Source organism: Rana temporaria, chromosome 3 (assembly GCF_905171775.1).
Source record: "Rana temporaria chromosome 3, aRanTem1.1, whole genome shotgun sequence".
NCBI classification, from domain to species: domain Eukaryota; kingdom Metazoa; phylum Chordata; class Amphibia; order Anura; family Ranidae; genus Rana; species Rana temporaria.
In genome coordinates, this window is record NC_053491.1 from 71,536,410 (window position 1) to 71,557,603 (window position 21,194).

Sequence of the window (21,194 nt, forward strand, 5' to 3'; positions counted from 1 at the left end):
CTGAATTAGTTATGATATACAGTGAGAAAAAAAAGTATTTTATCTCCTGCTGATTTTGCACGTTTGCCCACTGACAAAGAAAAGATCAGTCTATAATTTTGATGGGAGGTTTCTTTTAACAGTGAGAGACAGAATTACAACAAAAATATCCAGAAAAACGCATTTCAAAAATGTTATACATTGATTTGCATTATGAAATAAGTATTTGATCCCCTACCAATCAGCGAGATTTCTGTCTCCCATGTGTCTTCTATACTGGTAATGAGCTGAGATTATAGCAGCACTCTCTTAGGCCTGGTTCACGCCTATGCATTTTTTTTTGTGCGTTTTCAGTTTCGCAAAAACACACTACAGTCCATTTAACATGGTTTCCTATGGATGTAGTTCACATCTGTGAATTTTATGGAAAGGGTCAGGGACTTGTTTCTGGTTTTTGGTTCCATAGACTTCAATGGATCAAAAGCGTGTATTGAAAAACAGAAAATTCTCCTGCAATATGTAAACTGCAACCTGTATAGGTGTGAATTAGGCCTTAAAGTGAGTGCTGCTAATCTCAGCTTGTTACCTGTATAAAAGACACCTGTCCACAGAAGCAATCAATCAATCAGATTCCAATCTCTCCACGATTGCCAAGACCAAAGAGCTGTCCAAGGATGTCGGGGACAAGATTGTAGACCTACACAAAGCTGGAATGGGCTACAAGACCATCGCCAAGCAGCTTGGTGAGAGGGTGACAACAGTTGGGTTGGATTATTCGCAAATGGAAGAAACACAAATAACTGACAATCTCCCTTGGTGTGGGGCTCTGTGCAAGATCTCGCCTCGTGGAGTTTCAATGATCATGAGAACGGTGAGGAATCAGCCCAGAATTACACAGGAGAATCTTGTCAATGATCTCAAGGCATATATAGGTCAGTGTTATGAGAGCAGGGGGAGGGGCGGCTCACACAGAGAGGGGAGGGGGGCAAAGAAGGGGAGGGGGACAAAGGAGCAGAGAGGAGAGCAGATAGCAGGCTGATGATGACAGAGATGTGTAAACTGACCACAATGTCTGGTCTCAGCAGTAATGATACACCGTGGTCAGTTTACAGAGGGGTGCGCTTCCTCTGGAGAGTAGCTCATTGCGCAGGGATGTTTGGCCAGAATTATCATCAGTGGCTGCAAAGATTCTGGAGAAGAGCAGCAGCATTCACATATAAAGAAAATAACAACTTACTGACCGCCCCACAACAGATTTACTGCTACAGGGCGACCCTCCTGTGCTGAATCATGTATGTATATATATATATATATATATATATATATATATATATGTATATATATATATATATATATATGTATATATATATATATATATATATATATATATATATATATATATATATACACACACACACACACATATATACACACATATACACACGTGGTTCTGCACTTCCGCCTACAGGGGATGCACGGGCCGCTTCTGCTAGGATTCTTTACAGCAGAAGCTGATCTGCGGGTTTTGGGCCCTGGATGTCCGCTGACACACGCCAATCATTGGACAGAGACACAGAATGGAGCTCTGCCTATGTAAACAAGGCAGAGCTCTGTTCTGACAGGGGATAAGGGATGGGTGTTTGTGTACCTGCAAAAGCAAGTAATAAATCCATCACTTCCCTGAGTAAAATCAGCACATACAGTACACCAAAACACTGGTTAGGAACACAGTTAACCCTTTGATCGCCCTAGATGTTTAACCCCTTCCCAACCACTGTCATTAGTACAGTGACAGTGCATATTTTTAATTGTATTATATTTAATCACAAAATTCCCTCTCTACATTAGAGTCCACAGAGTTTCGCTTTACATCTGAATACGCAGTTTCCCTTACACTGTAAAAGGGGGGGGGGGGTGCAGACTGTGATATAAAGGAGAACTCTGGGGACTTTGATTTAACCACTTGCCTACAGGGCATTTACACCCCCTTCCTGTCCAGGTAATTTTTCAGCTTTTAGCGCTGTCGCACTTTGAATAACAATTGCGCGGTCGTGCTACACTGTACCCCAATTTTTTTATCATTTTCTTCACACAAATAGAGCTTTATTTTTGTTGCCATTTAATCACTGCTGTTTTTTTTAAAAAAAAAAAAAAAAAAAAAAGAACAAAAAATGTGAAAGATAATTTTTGTCAGTAAATTTTGTAACCAAATAATTTTTCACCTTCACTGATGTGCACTGATGAGGCGGCACTTATGGGCACTGATAGGCTGAACTGGTGGGCATTGATGAGGTGGCACTGATAAAACGGCACTTATGGGCACTGATTAGGTGGCACTTATAAGCACTGATAGGCAGCACTGATGGGCACTAATAGGCAGCACTGGTGGGCATTGATCGACAGCAGTGATGGGCATTGATGAACTGCACTGACACTGGGCACTGATTGGTGGCACTTGTGGGCACTGATTGCTGGCACTATATTGCTATACTGTAATCAGGGCACTGATGATCACCACTCATTATTTTGTATTGGGGGCAGGTGGAAACAGACGTGTCCATTTACACCTGCCTGCATCCAATCCAATGAAAACAGACGGATGGGGATCCATTCACCATCCGTCTAGCGGATTGGATGACAGTCAGACCGGCCCATAGAGAACAATGAGCTGTGTCTGATCTGCAAAAGTGGTACAGACACAGACCTGTAATCAGCCTGCTCAGTGAGGATCAGCGGAGAGATCCCCTGTTGAGCAGGTGGATCCACTTGGCAGAGTCTGCCCTGTGTAAAGGGGCCCTAAGGGGAAGCTCTGTGGATTGTATTGTAAAGGGGAACTCTGATGTAAGGGGTGCTCTGGGAATCCTGATGTAAGGGGGTCTCTGCACATCAAAGCCCCCACTTATATCAAAATCCTCCTATTACATTACAGCCCACAGAGCTCTGCCTTAGTGTGCTCAGAGGCTGGCAAGAAAAGAGAGGAAGGGAGGGAAGCTTTACTCAACATAGATGGAGGCTTGGGCCCTAGCCTGTGCTGTACATGCACATGAGCAGGTAGAGCATGCTGGGGCTTGTAGTGCACCACACCTGGGAAACCCAAGCGTGTTGGTGTGTTAGTAGAGGGGCTCTGGAGGTGACAACACACTCTCACTTCAGTCACCTCAATGACTGTCTGACACACTTGTGTGTTGCTTTGTTTTCAATCACTGAGATGTTTAATTAGGAAGGAAAGCTGTCCTGAAAGCGGACAAGGGGTTAGAAAAGCATTCATGGAGGGGGACAGTAAAACACAGGAGGCCCCAACCAATCAAGCCGGTGTATCTAGCAAAAGGAAGAACTTACACATCTAGTTCATGCTCCCAGAAAATATACACAATCTAATATCAGGTCTGGAAAATAGTTAAAAGCAAAGGATAGAACGCTTCTGTGGATGTCATTTATGATACTGATCGTGTGTGTCGGGTGGGCGGGGTGCATCCACATGGGGACCCCCCTATGACAGGATGCGGAGGACCAGGGGGCTGCAGCTAATCTGCCCTAATTAGGGATATATTTAGGGAGATCCAGCTGCCTCAGTCCTCAGAGACTGGTGAGGCAGACTGGATCCATGGCAAAGTATTATTAATAAGGTATGTGAAGAGACTTTATACCCCTAGGTTTCTATAGCCTTTTAGCATTTGATTTATTACAATATGCTGCTGTGAGATCTCTACACTTTGTTTTACTGTGATAGAATATGCTTGTTTTTTTGTTATTTCCTCATTTGATTGGCACATTTAAAGCCCCTTTTTCGTGTGGTCTTAGAAGTTTCCATTCCTTAATATTGGATGTGCTCCTCTTCTCCACTGGATGAATTATATGGTTATAATAGGCTTATAATAAAGCTTGCCTGTAGGTTAAATGAATCGCTCCTAAACGTGCACCGTTTAATCACTTAAGACCCGGACCTTTAGGCAGCTAAAGGACCCGGCCAGGTTTTGCGATTCGGCACTGTGTCGCTTTAACAGACAATTGCGCGGTCGTGCGACGTGGCTCCCAAACAAAATTGGCGCCTTTTTTTCCCACAAATAGAGCTTTCTTTTGGTGGTATTTGATCACCTCTGCGGTTTTTATTTTTTGCGCTATAAACAAAAATAGAGCGACAATTTTGAATTTTTTTTTATATTTTTTAATTTTTGCTCTAATAAATACCCCCAAAATATATAAAAAACATATTTTTTCCTCAGTTTAGGCCGATATGTATTCTTCTACCTATTTTTGGTAAAAAAAAAAAAATCGCAATAAGCATTTATCGGTTGGTTTGCGCTAAATTTATAGTGTTTACAAAATAGGGGATAGTTTTATTGCATTTTTATAAAAAACATTTTTTTACTACTAATGGCGGCGATCAGCGATTTTTTTCGTGACTGCGACATTATGGCGGACACTTCGGACAATTTTGACACATTTTTGGGACCATTGTCATTTTCACAGCAAAACATGCATTTAAAATGCATTGTGTACTGTGAAAATTACAATTGCAGTTTGGGAGTTAACCACAGGGGGCGCTGATGGGGTTATGTGTGACCTCATGTGTGTTTACAACTGTAGGGGGGTGTGGCGTCATCGATTGTGTATCCCCATAAAAGGGATCACACGATCGATGACGCCACCACAGTGAAGAACGGGGAAGCTGTGTTTAAACACAGCTCTCCCCGTTCTTCAGCTCCGGGGACCGATCGCGGGACTCCAGCGGCGATCGGGTCCACGGGTCCCGGAGCTTCGGACAAGGTCGCGGGCGCCATGGCTGGGTACTAGCAGAGGACGTACCTGTACGTGCATGTGCCCAGCCGTGCCATTCTGCCGACGTAAATGTGGATGGGGGGGTTCTTAAATAGTTAAAAGATCTAGTGAGCAGCAGCCGGTAACGTCACCGGCGCATGCGCTCTGAAGGAACAGCATACCCATGCCATTCTTCAGGGCCCTGTGCCTTGGCTCCCGCGTACATGCGTGAGAGTGACGTCGGCCATTCACGCGAACCCGGAAGGGTGAAGATGGAAGCCTCTTCAGCGGGGATAGGGCACTGCTGAAGGGCTTAGTTTTAAGGTAAGAATTTCATAATGTGCCAGTATGCAATGCATACTAGCATATTATGCCTTTGCCTTGCAGGAAAAAAAAATTTTACTTTAACATTTACTACAGCTATAAGCCTGGGTTCACACTTGTGCGAACACAGACATCGCATGTGATGTCTGTGCAATGCGAGTTCAGCCATACAGTTGTATAGCTGAACTTGCATTAGATTCGGAGGAAAATAGTACAGGGACTTTTTTTCCCCCCGCACCGGAATCTGATCACATGGGTGTTCTCACCCATGCAATCCGATTCCTGTGCGAGTTCACAGTTCGCACTGCGATCTGTAAACCGATCTTGGAGTGTCATTAACATTGAATTGACACACGGAGCGGTTCGCAGAGGGCATTGTGTGAACCTCCGCTAAAACTTGAAATTTCAAATACTGGTTGGTATCTGCTGATGATAATTTTAAGAATTGTAAAGTGATCATGTAAAAAAGTGGTCGGCACCCAGGATTACCTCTCCAACTGCCTTCTACTGTATGCAAAGTCTTACTCAATCTTTATTTTTGACAGGAATTCTGATAGAAAGAGCTCTTCAGGGAATCTGGATAATAAAATAACACGTGTGCTTACCTTCTTTACAGTTTTTGTTTGAACACTGGTCAATATTCCATTTTCTGGATCATAAAGTGTCAATTTCACATATGGGTCACTGGAAGACAATTTTATAAATGGATTATTAAAAACAAAAAACACAAATAAAAAAAGATTCTTTCACTTTGAGTATTTAAAGTTTTAATCCTCTATTAGCCAAGATCTTTCTTCTCAAGTTATCCTGTCTTTACAGCTTTGTATACAAAAAAGTCCAGTCCTGAAAAAAAAAAAAAACCTTTACTTACCTTTCTGGTGTCCATGAAGTCATTTCAGTGTTGCCCGCCTACTGCAGGTATCCCACCCTTCCAGTTGTGTGACTACCTTCATATATATATATATATATATATATATATATATATATATATATATATATATATATATATATATATATATAATGTAAAGTGCTTACCTTGTATAACAAATTACTGTATTTATTGGCATATAACACTCACTTTTTCACCATGCAAATCGGTTGCAAATAGTGTGTGCGTGTTATACGCCGATACTGCAATTTGGGCTGCCTCGGAGAGAAAAGGGGAGGGGGGGGCGGGACGAGCACCGTCAGATTATATACAGTGAGAATCTCCTGTTTACTAGCGGCCTCTGTAATAGGAAGTCCCATCTCCTGGGCCGGCATTGGACCAGTGTTCTGTCTATCATAGAAGCCGGTCCAGGAGGCAGGACTTTGTATTAAAGAGGCTGCTGAGTAAACAGGAGATTCTTGCTGTATGTAATCTGACGGTGCTCATCTCACCCCCCTCCCTGAGATGGGCATTGATCAGGCTGCATTCATGGCAATGGGGAGTCTGCAGATGGTCATTAATCAAGCTACATTGATGGGCAATTGTGAGGCTACAAATAGGCATTGGTGAGGCTGCAGATGGGCATTGGTGAGGCTGCAGATGGGCATTGATCTAGATGCACTGATGGGCAATTGTGAGGCTGCGGATGGGCACTGACCCTTATTTTGTTTCAAAGTTCTTTTTTTTTATTTTATTTTTTTTCCTGAAACACCCCTCTTAAAATGAAGGTGCATGTTATACACCTGCACGTGTTATATGCCGATAAATATGGTAAATAGTAAATTGTATCCCCACTATGTAGCTTTGTACGAATGCTAGATAAATAATGATTGGGCAAACAATATATATGCTCAAAAAATAAACTGTGTAAAGCTGCCCATAGACGGAGCACTATCCTTTGCTGCAACCACAGTCAGTGTTAATGGGGGAACTCCTCCCGCAGAGCCATCCCCGACGAGAGAACACAGTAATTATTGTTAGTGCCTTGTGACGGTATTAAAATAATATCCCCGTCAAGCATTCCCTTCTCCCCATACAAGAACATCCTCTCCTGGAATCGCCATAATAAGCCACACATGCCAAGGCTTAATGCTGGAACAAGAGACTTTAATGACACAAAAACTCAGCTTATATGTGGTAACAACCTGTTCGGAACGCCCCCCCTCACACAGTGGGGTTTCCCATACAGATTATAGGAGACAAGTCGGAGCCGACCATGCAGACACATTTCTTTAGATAAAGACATCAGTGGAGTTAATTACCACACTGAAGCAATCAGAATAATTAACATACCACTTCTCTAATCATTTAGCCTGATGATACAATACACATCTTTTAAGGGTAAACACAGATCTTCTTCACACAACACAATAGATCAATTAACGTTTAGAATAGTGAGGGGACATTAGCACTTCAATAACCTGTTAGAGGAATGAATCACACATGAAATTCCTTTCTACCTCTACAGACATGGCTAGCAGGGAGTATTAAACTGAGACATATAGGCAAATGCATCACAATGGCCCCCCTTTTTCTCCCTGCTCCGGCAAACCCGGTTGGACCTCTCCTGGTCCAGTAGGGTTGACGGGTTCAGAGCTTTCAGTCCGAGGTTAACTCCGTTTGGCGTGACTGACCTCCCTTGGCAACTGCTTCCGACTCAGGTATGCCACCGGGTCGTCAGATCACACGCCGGTCAGTCCCCAAGTCTTTGTGCGATCTGCAGAGTCACCAGAAGTCAGTGTGAAGACGGCGAATGGGTCTGTGCGCCGCCATCTAGGTGTCCCGCTATGGGAAGGGGCAGGTTATGGCTCTGAAGTGACAATCACAGGAGATTCATAAAAAGAAAAAGTTATATTTGTTGAAATGCTGTAGCACTGGTGCTCAGAGTCCGGGGGGGGGGGATCAGTGCCCCATAGGGTCAGCCACCCCCTGCTCCCTCCACAGCCGCCGGTTCTCCTCTTTGAGCTTCTCCAGCTCCATCTCCAGTTCATGGAGCCTGGGGGGGTCAGCCTGCTGTGACCTCAGGTGGTTGTTCTCCTCCTCCATGCGGCTTATGCACTCCTCCAGCTCTATGTACTCACGGATCAGCTTCTGCTTGCTCATGTCCTGCAGGCTCTCCACGTGGTCCTTCATCATCAGGAACTGGGTGGTGGTGTAAGGGGCCACCGGTGGGCCCTTGGCGAACATCTTGGCCCGCATCTGGGACGCCCGCTGCGACTCTCTCTCCTCCAGTCGCTTCTTCTCCTCCCAGGTCAGCTTGTTATACGGCTTCCAGGACCTCTTCTTCTTGGAGGGTGGCCGGCGGTGCCTCTTTCTGCCCAGCTCCCTCCAGGGACCCTCCGGCTCATGGCTGTCGCCCATGACCAGCTGACAATGGTGTTCCCTGTTGTCCGTAATACCAGATTGTACCGTGAGGACTTCGTAAATGGTGTCCAATGGTTCTTCCGGACCCAGCTCCTGGAGATCCCAAGCCGAGTCTACACAATGGGCTGCTGCTGGTGGGCGGTACCCAGGTTGAGACCAATTTGACCTGGTGTTGTCGTTCATGGGGCAATTCTGCTTGAAGTGACCCAGCTGTTTGCACCGGAAGCAGCGTTGTTCGTTGTCCTCCTGGCGTGGATAGCGAGGGCTAGATGTCACCGGTCTGTTAGGAGGTTGGTATCTAGCGGCTGGTGGGTGTGAGGGCACCGTTGGTCGTGGAGGTTGTACCTGTGGTGTGACCTGGTTTGTCTTGCGAGTATCCGCATATTCATCCGCCAACTTCGCGGCCTCTGGTAGAGTCATGGGCCTGCGATCTCTCACCCAATCTTTGACATCCGTCTGGATGTGATTGTAAAATTGCTCCAGGAGCATTAGTTGCAAAATGTCCTCTGCGGTGGTGGCCTGGCTGCTGTTAACCCAGTTAGAGGCCGACAGGGACAACTGGCATGGCCATTCCGCGTAAGAGTCTTTCGTGGTTTTGCGTGAGTCCCTGAACTTCTGTCGGTGGGACTCTGGGGTTACTGCATAACGAGCCAGGAGCGCTTCTTTAACCCGGGCGTAGCTATGGATTTCCTGATCTGGCACGGTCCGGAAAGCATCAGAAGCTTTGCCTGACAGTTTGCCTGACAATATTGCAACCCACTCTCTTCTAGCTATTCGGTGCAGGTTACATTGTCTCTCAAAATCTGCCAGGTAGTTATCAATCTCACAGTCCTTTTCATCAAAAGCTTTAAAAGCGCTAAACGGAATCTTCCTTGTGTCTGCTGTGCTGTACTCACTGTTTGGAGAATATGCGGCTGCTTGTTGGACTGCTGCCAGTTTTAACTGTAGTTCTGCATCTCTTATTTATTTATCCTTCTGTAGTTCTGCGTTTACTAACAGGTCCATCACTTTCAGCACCACATCCGGCGTTGGGTTCGGACCGAACCATGCTAGCTTCTCTCTCATTAGCTTGTTGGTTGGTGACTCCTCCTGAATCACTGGTCTCTCCATCTCTTGTACTGCTGGCGTTGCTGCAATCCCGTCCTCCTGGTCTAGCTCCATTAATTCTGCTATGATGACCCGCTTGGTTTTGTTGCTAGCAATCCTTCCACGAACTTCCAGTAGTTCTTCCAGTGTCTGCTTAGAATCCGGGTGTAAAGGGGAATAGAAGGGAAAATCCCGCTGCTTCCAACCATTTGTGACGGTATTAAAATGATATCCCCGTCAAGCATTCCCTTCTCCCCATACAAGAACATCCCCTCCTGGAATCGCCATAATAAGCCACACATGCCAAGGCTTAATGCTGGAACAAGAGACTTTAATGACACAAAAACTCAGCTTATATGTGGTTACAACCTGTTCGGAACGCCCCCCCTCACACAGTGGGGTTTCCCATACAGATTATAGGAGACAAGTCGGAGCCGACCATGCAGACACATTTCTTTAGATAAAGACATCAGTGGAGTTAATTACCACACTGAAGCAATCAGAATAATTAACATACCACTTCTCTAATCATTTAGCCTGATGATACAATACACATCTTTTAAGGGTAAACACAGATCTTCTTCACACAACACAATAGATCAATTAACGTTTAGAATAGTGAGGGGACATTAGCACTTCAATAACCTGTTAGAGGAATAAATCACACATGAAATTCCTTTCTACCTCTACAGACATGGCTAGCAGGGAGCATTAAACTGAGACATATAGGCAAATGCATCACATGCCTATTAACTGTACTAGCAATAATCACATGTAAAATCCAGCAGGCTGGTTGTACCCAAGTTGATCGATCAATCAACATGGGTACAGCCAGCTTACCCATACACGGTTCTAATCTCAGCCTGTTCCTGCTGAATTATAATTGTTTGCTTTGTTTAGATGTTGTAGTCTATATTGGGATGCACAGCTATTGATGAAGAGGATACATACCAGAAAACATATTGAGCAGCATCTATACATAAATACCGGACTCCAATATAGAAGGAAAATGAATCCTCCTGGAATATATATATATATATTGAAGGAACGGATTACAATTTCAATATTACATGAGGATAGTTTTGGAGTATTTTAACCATTGTGATGAAATAAAATTATGCTTTAACAAATATTTTGGGTTGTGCCTCAAAAATCCCATCCAAGATTTTTTTTTATTTTTTTCTCTCAATACTATATATTGGGATGTGGCACTTTTTGGCCAGTCCTTATAACCATCACATCTAAGAATTGGTAAGCTACAATATACTAAATGTTTGCTTTGCTGTTTAATTTTGCTTTTATTGCTGCACAGTGGAGATACAATTCACCATTTCATTTGTTGAACATGGTTAGCGCAGGAGTTGGAAACATCCCTCAGTGATTTTGGTCAATATTGACATGATAGCATCACACAGTTGTTGCAGATTTGTTGGCTGCACATGATGCCAATGGAGGTCATTGGAGTACAGTGATCTCATTGTCATGTTAAAGAAACCAGTGGTGAGATGATTTCAGCTTTGTGACATGGCGCATTATCCTTCTGGAAGGAGCCATCAGAAAACGGGTAAACTGTTGTCATAAAGGGATGAACATGGTCATTAACAATACTCGGGTAGGTTGTGGCATTTAACCACTTTAGCCCCGGGCCTGTTTTTCAGAGTCGGTGTTTACCAGACAAAACCATTTTTTTTTGCTAGAAAATTACTTAAAACCCCCAAACATTATATTTTTTTTTCTAACACCCTAGAGAATAAAATGGCAGTCATTGCAATACTTTTTGTCACACCGTATTTGCGCAGCGGTCTTACAAGCGCACTTTTTTTGGAAAAAAATCACTTTTTTAAATAAAAAAATAAGACAACAATAAATTTGGCCCAATTTTTTTATATATTGTGAAAGATAATGTTACGCCGAGTAAAATGATACCCAACATGTCACGCTTAAAAATTGCGCCCGCTCGTGGCATGGCGTCAAACTTTTACCCTTAAAAATCTTGATAGGCGACGTTTAAAAAATTCTACAGGTTGCATTTTTTCAGTTACAGAGTAGGCCTAAGGCTAGAATTATTGCTCTCGCTCTAACGATCGCGGCGATACCTCACTTGTGTGGTTTGAATACCGTTTTCATATGTCGGCGTATACGTTCGCTTCTATGCGCGAGCTCGTCGGGACGGGGCGCTTTAAAAAAAAGTTTTTTTGCTTTTCGCATTTATTTTTATTTATTTTAGAATTTTTAACACTGAAAAAAAAAAAATTATCACTTTTATTCCTATTACAAGGAATGTAAACATCCCTTGTAATAGAAAAAAGCATGACAGGTCCTCTTAAATACTTAAATATGAGATCTGGGGTCAAAAAGACCTCAGATCTCATATTTGGGCTTAAATGCAAAAAAAAAAAAAAATGTTTCTTTAAGAAGCTGGGCGGGACTGACGTTTTGACGTCACTTCCGCCCAGCAGAGCTATGGGGACGGGCGAAGGAGATTTTTCCTTCAGTCTCGTCCCCGCTCAGCTGCCGGATGGTCGCGATCTCCTCCGCCGCTACCGACGGCTACGGTAAGCGGCGGAGGGCGCGGGAGAGCGGCGGGAGGGGGGGCCCCTCTCCCGCCACCGATAACGGCGATCTCGCGGCGAATCCGCCGCGGAGACCGCCATTATCGTTAACACGACCGCCCACAGAAGAGATGAATATCTCGATTGTGGCAGCAGCTGCTGCCGTTACCGAGATATTCATCTCTAAAGTGAGGACGTATAACGACGGTGGGCGGTCGGCAAGTAGTTAAAATGATGCTCAATTGGTACTAAGGGGCCCAATGTGGGCCAAGAAATTTTCCCCCAACACCGTTACACCACCAGCCTGAACCATTGATACAAGGCAGGATGGATCCATGCTTTCATGTTGTTTATGTCAAATTCTGACCCTACCATCTGAATGTCGCAGCTGAAATCGAGACTCATCAGACCAGGCAACCTTATTCCATCCTTCTATTGTCCAATTTTGGTGAGCCTGTGCGAATTGTAGCCTCAGTTTCCTGTTCTTATCTGACAGGAGCGTCACCCGGTGTGGTCTTTTGCTGCTGTAGCTCATATGCTACAACTTTAATGTATTGTGCGTTCAGAGATGGCATTCAGCATACCTTGGTTTTAACGAGTGGCTATGTTACTCTTGCCTTTCTATCATCTTGAACCGATATGGCCATTCTCCTTTGACCTCTGATCAATAGAACATTTTCCTTCACACAACTGCCGCTCACTAGATATTTTCTCTTTTTCGGACTTCATCAGGGGACCGAGTCGTAGGGTATGTGAGTACTTGACGCAACGTCTACCTACACTTTTCAATAAATTACCCCGCATTTTTAGCAGTACTTCACCATTGGAGCATCCGTTTTTTCTCTTTCTCTCTCCCTTATGCTCTCATTGAGCATTTATTTAGATCTGCCACACATTTTGGGATCAGAGTCAGCCTAGCGGCAAGAGATTAGTAGAGGGGACATCATTGGGAAACATCTTGGTGCTCATCCCTGGATACGCTCACACTCATGCTACATGCCCATGTTTCACTACATCAAGGTGAGAGTTCTGGGATACCCCTTCATCTGTATTGTGATCCATTTACAGCCATCTTTTGAAAATCATCCATTGATGACCAGTATCGGATACCTAGATTAAAGGACATCTTCTCCTTATTTAGGACTTTGCACACCCCCATTCCATCCATTGGTTCACCTGTTTTTTCACAGTTTTGGATATATTCATGTATTGTTTCACAATCTATATTTTGTTCCACTAGCTTTTCATTTGTTTATATGTTATGAGACACTTTATTACGAGTTATTGCCTATTTACTAGTTGTTGCTAGCTTGATAGGCTGTTGTGGTTGTTATTAGTTTCACCACAGTGTGTAGCACTAATCACACCTTTCCTATAGTTTTTTAAAATACTCAAAACAGCCCGTCTGGCACCAACAACCATGCAAGTCGTCTTCACCACAGCTAAATGACCAAATGCTGTGATTGGCGAATTAGCAATCAGTGTTAACAAGCATTTTAACAGGTGTACCCAATGCATTGGTTAAAGTAATGGATTGGCGTTTACTCCCACTTTAAATGTAGCTGCCATGTTTGTGTTCCTGGCTGAACAGAGTTGCAATTCTTTTGGCTGATAAATCACTTCACATGTACAGTTGTATGGAAAAGTTTAGGAACCCCTGATAATTTCCATGATTGTCATTTATAAATATTTGGGTGTTTGGATCAGCAATTTCATTTTAATCTATCAAATAACTGAAGGACACAGTAATATTTCAGTAGTGAAATGAGGTTTATTGGATTAACAGAAAATGTGCAATATGGATCAAAACAAAATTAGACAGGTGCAAAAATGTGGGCACCCTTGTCATTTTGTTGATTTGAATACCTGTAACTACTTGGCACTGATTAATTGGAACATACAATTGGTTTGGTGAGCTCATTAACCTTGAACTTTATAGAAAGGTGCATCCAATCATGAGAAAAGGTATTTAAGGTGGCCAATTGCAAGTTGTTGTTCTTTGACTCTCCTCTGATGAGTGGCAACATGGGGGCCTCAAAACAACTCTCAAATGAACTGAAAACAAAGATTGTTCTACAATATGGTTTAGGGGAAGGCTACAAAAAGTTATTGCAGTGATATAAGGGGTCAGTGTCCACTGTGAGGAACATAGTGAGGAAATGGAAGACCACAGACACAGTTCATGTTGAGGCCAGAAGTGGCAGGCCACATAAAATATTGGAGAGGCAAAGGCGAAGGATGGTGAGAATGGTCAAAAGCAGCCCACGGACTACCTCCAAAGACCTACAACATCAGTTTTCTGCAGATGGTGTCACTGTGCATCCTTCAACTATTCAGCGCACTTTGCACAAGGAGAAGCTGTATGGGAGAGTGATGCGAAAAAAGCCTTTTCTGCACACACGCCACAAACGGAGTCGCTTGAGGTATGCAAACGCACATTTGGACAAGCCAGCTTTTTGGAATAAGGTGCTGTGAACTGATGAAACAAAGATTAAGTTATTTGGTCATAACAAGGGGTGTTATGCATGGTGGCAAAAGAACATAGCATTCCAAGAAAAACACTTGCTACCCACAGTAAAATTTGGTGGAGGTTCCATCATGCTGTATGCATGGCGGCAAAAGAACATAGCATTCCAAGAAAAACACTTGCTACCCACAGTAAAATTTGGTAGAGGTTCCATCATGCTGTATGCATGGCGGCAAAAGAACATAGCATTCCAAGAAAAACACTTGCTACCCACAGTAAAATTTGGTGGAGGTTCCATCATGCTGTGTGGCCAGTGCCGGTACTATGAATCTGGTTAAAGTTGAGGGTCGCATGGATTCCACTCAATATCAGCAGATTCTTGAGAATAATGTTGAGGAATCAGTCACAAAGCTGAAGTTACGCCGGGGCTGGATATTTTAACAAGACAACGACCCAAAACATGGCTTAAAATCTACAAAAAGGTACAATGTTCTGGAATGGCCATCCCAGTCCCCAGACCTGAATATCATTGAACATCTGTGGGGTGATTTGAAGCGGGGCTGTCCATGTTCGGCTACCATCAAACCTTACTGAACTGGAGATGTTTTGTAAGGAGGAATGGTCCAAAATACATTCATCCAGAATCCAGACACTCATTACAGGTTATAGGAAGCATCTAGAGGCTGTTATTTCTGCTAAAGGAGGCTCTACTAAATATTGATGTGATTTTTCTGTTGGGGTGCCCAAATTTATGCACCATTTTCTATTAATCCAATAAACCTCATTTCACTACTAAAATATTACTTCCGTTATTTGATTGGATCAGCAATTTCATTTTGATCTAACACCCAAATATTTATAAATGACAATCATGGAAATTGTCAGGGGTTCCTAAACTTTTGCATACAACTGTATGTATTTCTAATGTGTGTTTACCTGTGTCTGTAGTTCAAATTTCTAGCCATAAAATCAAAAGGGCATTTTAAAACAGGACCACAGGTGAACATATACATACATGTACAGTATGTCAACAGCTTTATCTGTCAAATGATTTGTAACCTTTCCAGCCAATCTACACAATCTGTGCCAAGCAGATTACATAATGCTAAGGTTTAAGGTAAGGGAAGGTCTACAGGATTGGATATATCAGTTTGTAAATGGATAGAAAACTGTCTGAAAGACAGAATTCTGAGAGTCGTGGTTTATGATTCTTACTCTGAATGGTCTAAGGTTATCAGTGGTGTACCCCAAGGTTCAGTGCTGGGACCCTAACTTTTTAATATATTTATAAATTATATTGGGTCTGAGATTAAAAGTAACATTTCTGTCTTTGCAGATGACACCAAGCTATGCAGTGGAATAACGTCCTTGCAGGATGTCTCCAATTTACAAGCCAACCTCAATGCTCTGTCTAATTGGGCGACTAAGTGTCAGATGAGGTTTAATGTAGATAAATGTAAAGTTATGCACTTAGGGACTAAGAATATGCATGCATCATACATACTAGGGGGAGTACAACTGGGGGGGATCTGTAGTGAAGAAGGATCTGGGGGTTTTAGTTGATCATAAGCTCAAAAATGGCATGCAATGCCAAGCTGTGGTTTCCAAAGCGAGCAAAGTCAATTCTTGTATTAAGAGGGGTATGGACTCCAGAGACAGAGATATACATGTTCCCCTGTACAAATCATTAGTAAGACCTCATCTGGAATATGCAGTTGAGTTTTGGGCACCAGTTCTCAAAAAGGATATCAGGGAACTGGAGAAAGTGCAGAGAAGGGCAACCAAACTGATAAGAGGCATGGAGGAGCTCAGCTAAGAGGAAAGATTAGAATAACTAAATCTATTCACTCTTGAGAAGAGGAGAATTAGGGGGGATATGATCAACATGTACAAATATATAAAAGAGGTCCATACAGTGTACTTGGTGTTGAGTTATTCACTTTACAGTCAACACTGAGGACAAGGGGGCACTCTGTACGTCTAGAGGAAAAGAGATTTCACCTCCAAATACGGAAAAGTTTTTTCACAGTAAGAGCTGTGAAAATGTGGAACAGACTCCCTCCAGAGGTGGTTCTGGTCAGCTCAGTAGATTGCTTTAAGAAACGCCTGGATTATTTCCTAAATGTACAGAATATAACTGAGTACTAAGATTTGTAGGTAAAGTTGATCCAGGGTAAATCCGATTGCCTCTCGGGGGATCAGGGAGGAATTTTTTCCCCTGCTGTAGAAAATTGGATCATGCTCTGCTGGGTTTTTTTGCCTTCCTCTGGATCAACTGTGGGTATGGAGTTTGGTGTATGGGATTGTACTGTGTTTTTTATTTTGTTTGTTTATTTTTTTGTGGTTGAACTGGATGGACTTGTGTCTTTTTTCAACCTGACTAACTAATGTAACTATGTAACTATGTAACTATGCTCTCAATAGTTTTAGATCACTGGAATTTGTTCCAGGATAAATGACAGAATTTTCCGACAGAAACTGAAATATTTTGCTTCAAGTCTAAGCCAGACCACTCTGGTTATACTGACTGATGTACTAATAATAACAAGATTATCTAAAGCACTTGTTGCGAGAAATTTAAACGGATTACAGGAAATGCATACAATAAAATGGTTAAAAAGTACCCTTTTTCCCCCCAAATACTCTGACCACATTTCAAAACCTCAATGTTTTTTTAATACCCTATAAAATTTCTAGACATAAACAATCACTGCCTATGGGGTCACGTGTCCCAGGAAATAATACAAGTGTGAAAGAATTTAAAAAAAAAGTGGGTTGCTATGGGGGCACACAGAGAAGAGGAGGAGCCAGGACCCCAGAAGAGAAGGTGGACACGCTCCATGGTTTACAGAGCAAGTGAATAGAATAGGTTTATTATTTAAAAACAAAAATTAAATTGCCATTAGTACCACTTTAATTATTCTGGCACTAATCCATGTCACTTCCCACTGAATTTCTGTCAATTTGCAGTTCAATTCCATGGGTGAGACATAAAACCCAGGAAGGTCAGGGGTAATCTTGACTAGGACATTAGTGGAACCTACATGTGCAGCTTGGATCTAGGGGGGCTAAACAGGGAAAATAAATGGATTTGAGCACTTACACGGGTACCCCTAGACACTAAAGGGCTACTAACCTGTTGCAGAGTTCTTCCCAAAAGTGGAACTTCCGCTCATCGGATTCCCCCCCCCGGTGTCACAATTGGATCCTTTCAGGGGGAGGGGGGACAGGATACCTGTCTTTGAATTCCGTGACATCAGCGCAGAGCTTCTCCTCCTCCCTCCCCCAGCCACCGGGCCAGGAGGAGAGAGGAGTGGCCCTTGTGCATGCTCAGTAGGGATCCCAGCGTGAAGCCGAAAGGCTACACTGCCGTGTACCCTTACCCGCATTGGCGGCACCAGACAGCTGATGGAAACATCAACTGCGAGTGCTGACATCGCTGGACTCCAGGACAGGTAAGTGTCCAATTTTTTTTCTGGAATCTCTCTCTATTAAATGTTTTTGCTTTACATATAACATTTTACTAAAACTTACTGACAAAGACAAATCCGTAATACATTCCTATAATAGGTGGTGATCTCTTCGATTCCTCCTCAGCGAAAGAGAGGGGGTAAAGGGTATAATAATACAAAAAAAAAAAGGAAAAAAGAAAGGGAGGAGGAAGGGGGTTTAGAGAGAGGGGGAAGCTGGAGGGCAAGTGATTCTAGGGGGATATATTAGTGTATTTTCTTGTGCTGTGTGAGTGTGAGTGTGATATTTCCCTCTTTTAATATGTGTTTTTCTCTATATTTCTTTGTATTGTATTTCAGATTTACCTCCCTTTACTTTTATATATAGTAGGAAAGGCAAGTGTCCATTTATTAAGAGCCAGCAGCTGCAGTATGTGTAGCTGCTGGCTTTTAATGTTTTTTTTTTTTTTTGTGTGAGCTGGTGCCATCTGGTGGTGAGCCGTTGGTATTACAAGTTATTACCACCAGATGTGAGCTGGCGGCATCTGGTGGTGGCCGTTGGTATTACAAGTTAAGCATTACAAGTTAAACAGCAATTCTAATGTAATTTTTCACTATTTTCACTGCCATCTTCTTCCCTCTAATTAGAACCCCCAAACATTATATATATTTTTTATCCTAACACCCTAGAGAATAAAATGGCGATCGTTGCAATACTTTGTCACGCCGTATTTGCGCATCGGTCTTACAAGCGCACTTTTTTGGGAAAAAATTACACTTTTTTTAATTAAAAAATAAGACAACGGTAAAGTTATCCCCATTTTTTTTAATATTATGAAAGATAATGTTACGCAGAGTAAATTCATACCCAACATGTCATGCTTCAAAATTGCGTTTGAACACCGTTTACATATGCGGGCGCTGCTCACGTATGTGTTCGCTTCTGCGCGCAAACTCGTCGGGACGGGGTGCGTTTTCTGGCTCCTAACTTTTTTAGCTGGCTCCTAGATTCCAAGCAAATTTGTCAACCCCTGCTTTTAACTATAGCTTCATATCATAACACTATGTTCTGTTCTTTTGTTACTCCCACCTCTATCCTAACTGTGAGGAATCAGAACAAAATAAAATGAAACTCAAGACACAAAAACTGAATATTTTTACAGAAAAGATTAATTTACCTTGCTCCCAAAAGGTCTTTCTTTGCCAATCCAATCCCTGCAATGACTTTCACACGAAGAACACGCGAGTCTTCCTAGAAGAAGCAGATACATAAAAATGAGTGTTGCTACAAAATGTAAGTATCTATAAGACTCACCATGATTAATGTTAATTGACAGCCCACAGACTTTTGCAGAGACTTGGCTATGACTGCTTTCTACGGAAATAGCTAAAAAGAACAATGCTTCAAGCCATCGACGCACCTCTTCTATTCCTCTTTTCTACAACATTTCAAAGGGGTATCATGCTGAGCTCTGTTCCCTATTCTGGACCTGCTCTATTGCTCAGTATCTGGTGGTTAATAGGATAGCAGGCAGCATTTACACCTGGGCATTTTGAATAACGGGCAGATTTGCTACAATTCTGCCCGTGATTTAAAATTGCCCAGGTATGAATGACAAATTGCAGAACGCACATTTGAGATGCCATTCACTTGATCACTAATTTTGAATTTGGCGAGTCTGAGATCCTGATAGAGGGCTACTTTTATACCAAACATTTTCTATGGCTTACGCTGTTCCATTCATCTCTATAGAGACTGTATTTGCACCCGCACACTGCAGCACAGGTGTCAGGGGGAAATCAGATATAAACCTTCATCCGAGAAACCCATGCACGGATTTTAGTATAAAGGACTCCTCTAGTGACCAAATCTCATCTAGATCCTCGGTGACCTAGATGTTCATCTAGGGCAAACTAAAGCTACGTGGGTTGTCTTACTAAATTTGTATTTTGTAACTTCAGTTACCAATTTGAGCCAGAGACCCCAAAACCCAGAGCTTTCTAAGCATTTCAGGTGGATATAGTTTAGAGCGAGGGTGCTCAACTCATGGCCTGTGGAGCCCTCTGATGTGGCCCGCGACCTCAAACCTGCCCATGCTCCAGGATATCTAGTTGGAAAGCCCAGATCGAGATCAACGGATTGCCGACCCACCATACCAGAACATCTCACTTTCATGTTAATTTTCAATTTCTAAAGAAACCATGTGTCCCATGGTACCTTGCTGCATGCAAGCAATGATCCCTGAACTGACTCCGCCTCCTGAAACTCCTCCTCTCAGCAACAGGCACTGTGAATTCTATGAGACAGCAGTGCTTTTTCACAGGCTATATAGGCGTCACAAAATTCAAGGAAGTAAATGTGTGGGGATCTTCACAACTTAAGTTTAGCAACATCATGCATTCATTCATATTAATAGGAGTAACTCAAATATAATATAGGAATACATACAGTATCTCACAAAAGTGAGTACACCCCCACATTTTTGTAAATATTTTATTATCTCTTTTCATGTGACAACACTGAAAAATGTACACTTTGCTACAATGTAAAGTAGTGAGTGTACAGCTTGTATAACAGTGTAAATGTTCTGTCCCCTCAAAATAACAACACACAGCCATTAATGTCTAAGCTGCTGGCAACAAAAGTGAGTACACCCCTAAGTGAAAATGTCCAAATTGGGTCCAAAGTTTCAATATTTTGTGTGGCCACCATTATTTTCCAGCACTGCCTTAACACTCTTAGGCATGGAGTTCACCAGAGTGTCACAGGTTGCCGCTGGAGTCCTATTCCCCTCCTCCATGATGACATCACAGAGCTGGTGGATGTTGGAGACCTTGTGCTGCTCCACCTTCTGTTTGAGGATGCGTCAAAGATGCTCAATAGGGTTTAGGTGTGGAGACATTCTTGGCCAGTCCATCTCTTTTACCCTCAGCTTCTTTAGCAAGGCAGTGGTCATCTTGGATGTGTGTTTGGGGTCGTTATGTTGGAATACTGCCTTGCGGCCCAGTCTCCATAGGGAGAGGATGATGCTCTGCTTTAGTATGTTACAGTACATGTTGGCATTCATGGTTCCCTCAATGAACTGCAGCTCCCCAGTGCCGACAGCACTCATGGAGATCCAGACCATGATATTCCCACCACCATGCTTGACTGTAGGCAAGACACACTTGTCTTTGTACTCCTCACCTGGTTGTCGCCACACACACTTGACACCATCTGAACCAAATAAGTTTATCTTGGTCTCATCAGACCACACAGGACATGGTTCCAGTAATCCGTGTCCTTA

General features: G+C 42.9%; 1 protein-coding gene across 1 annotated transcript in view; it reads right to left on the minus strand.

Annotated features, from left to right (window-relative positions):
• NEDD4 (NEDD4 E3 ubiquitin protein ligase) overlaps positions 1-21,194 on the minus strand; it is a 199,855-nt gene that overhangs the window by 154,059 nt on the left and 24,602 nt on the right. Inside the window, exons 2-3 of the mRNA XM_040342736.1 lie at positions 19,086-19,159; positions 5,667-5,745 (exon numbers count right to left, since the gene is read on the minus strand). Of these exons, the coding sequence (XP_040198670.1) occupies positions 5,667-5,745; positions 19,086-19,159 (153 nt within the window). The remainder of the gene's footprint in view (positions 1-5,666; positions 5,746-19,085; positions 19,160-21,194) is intronic.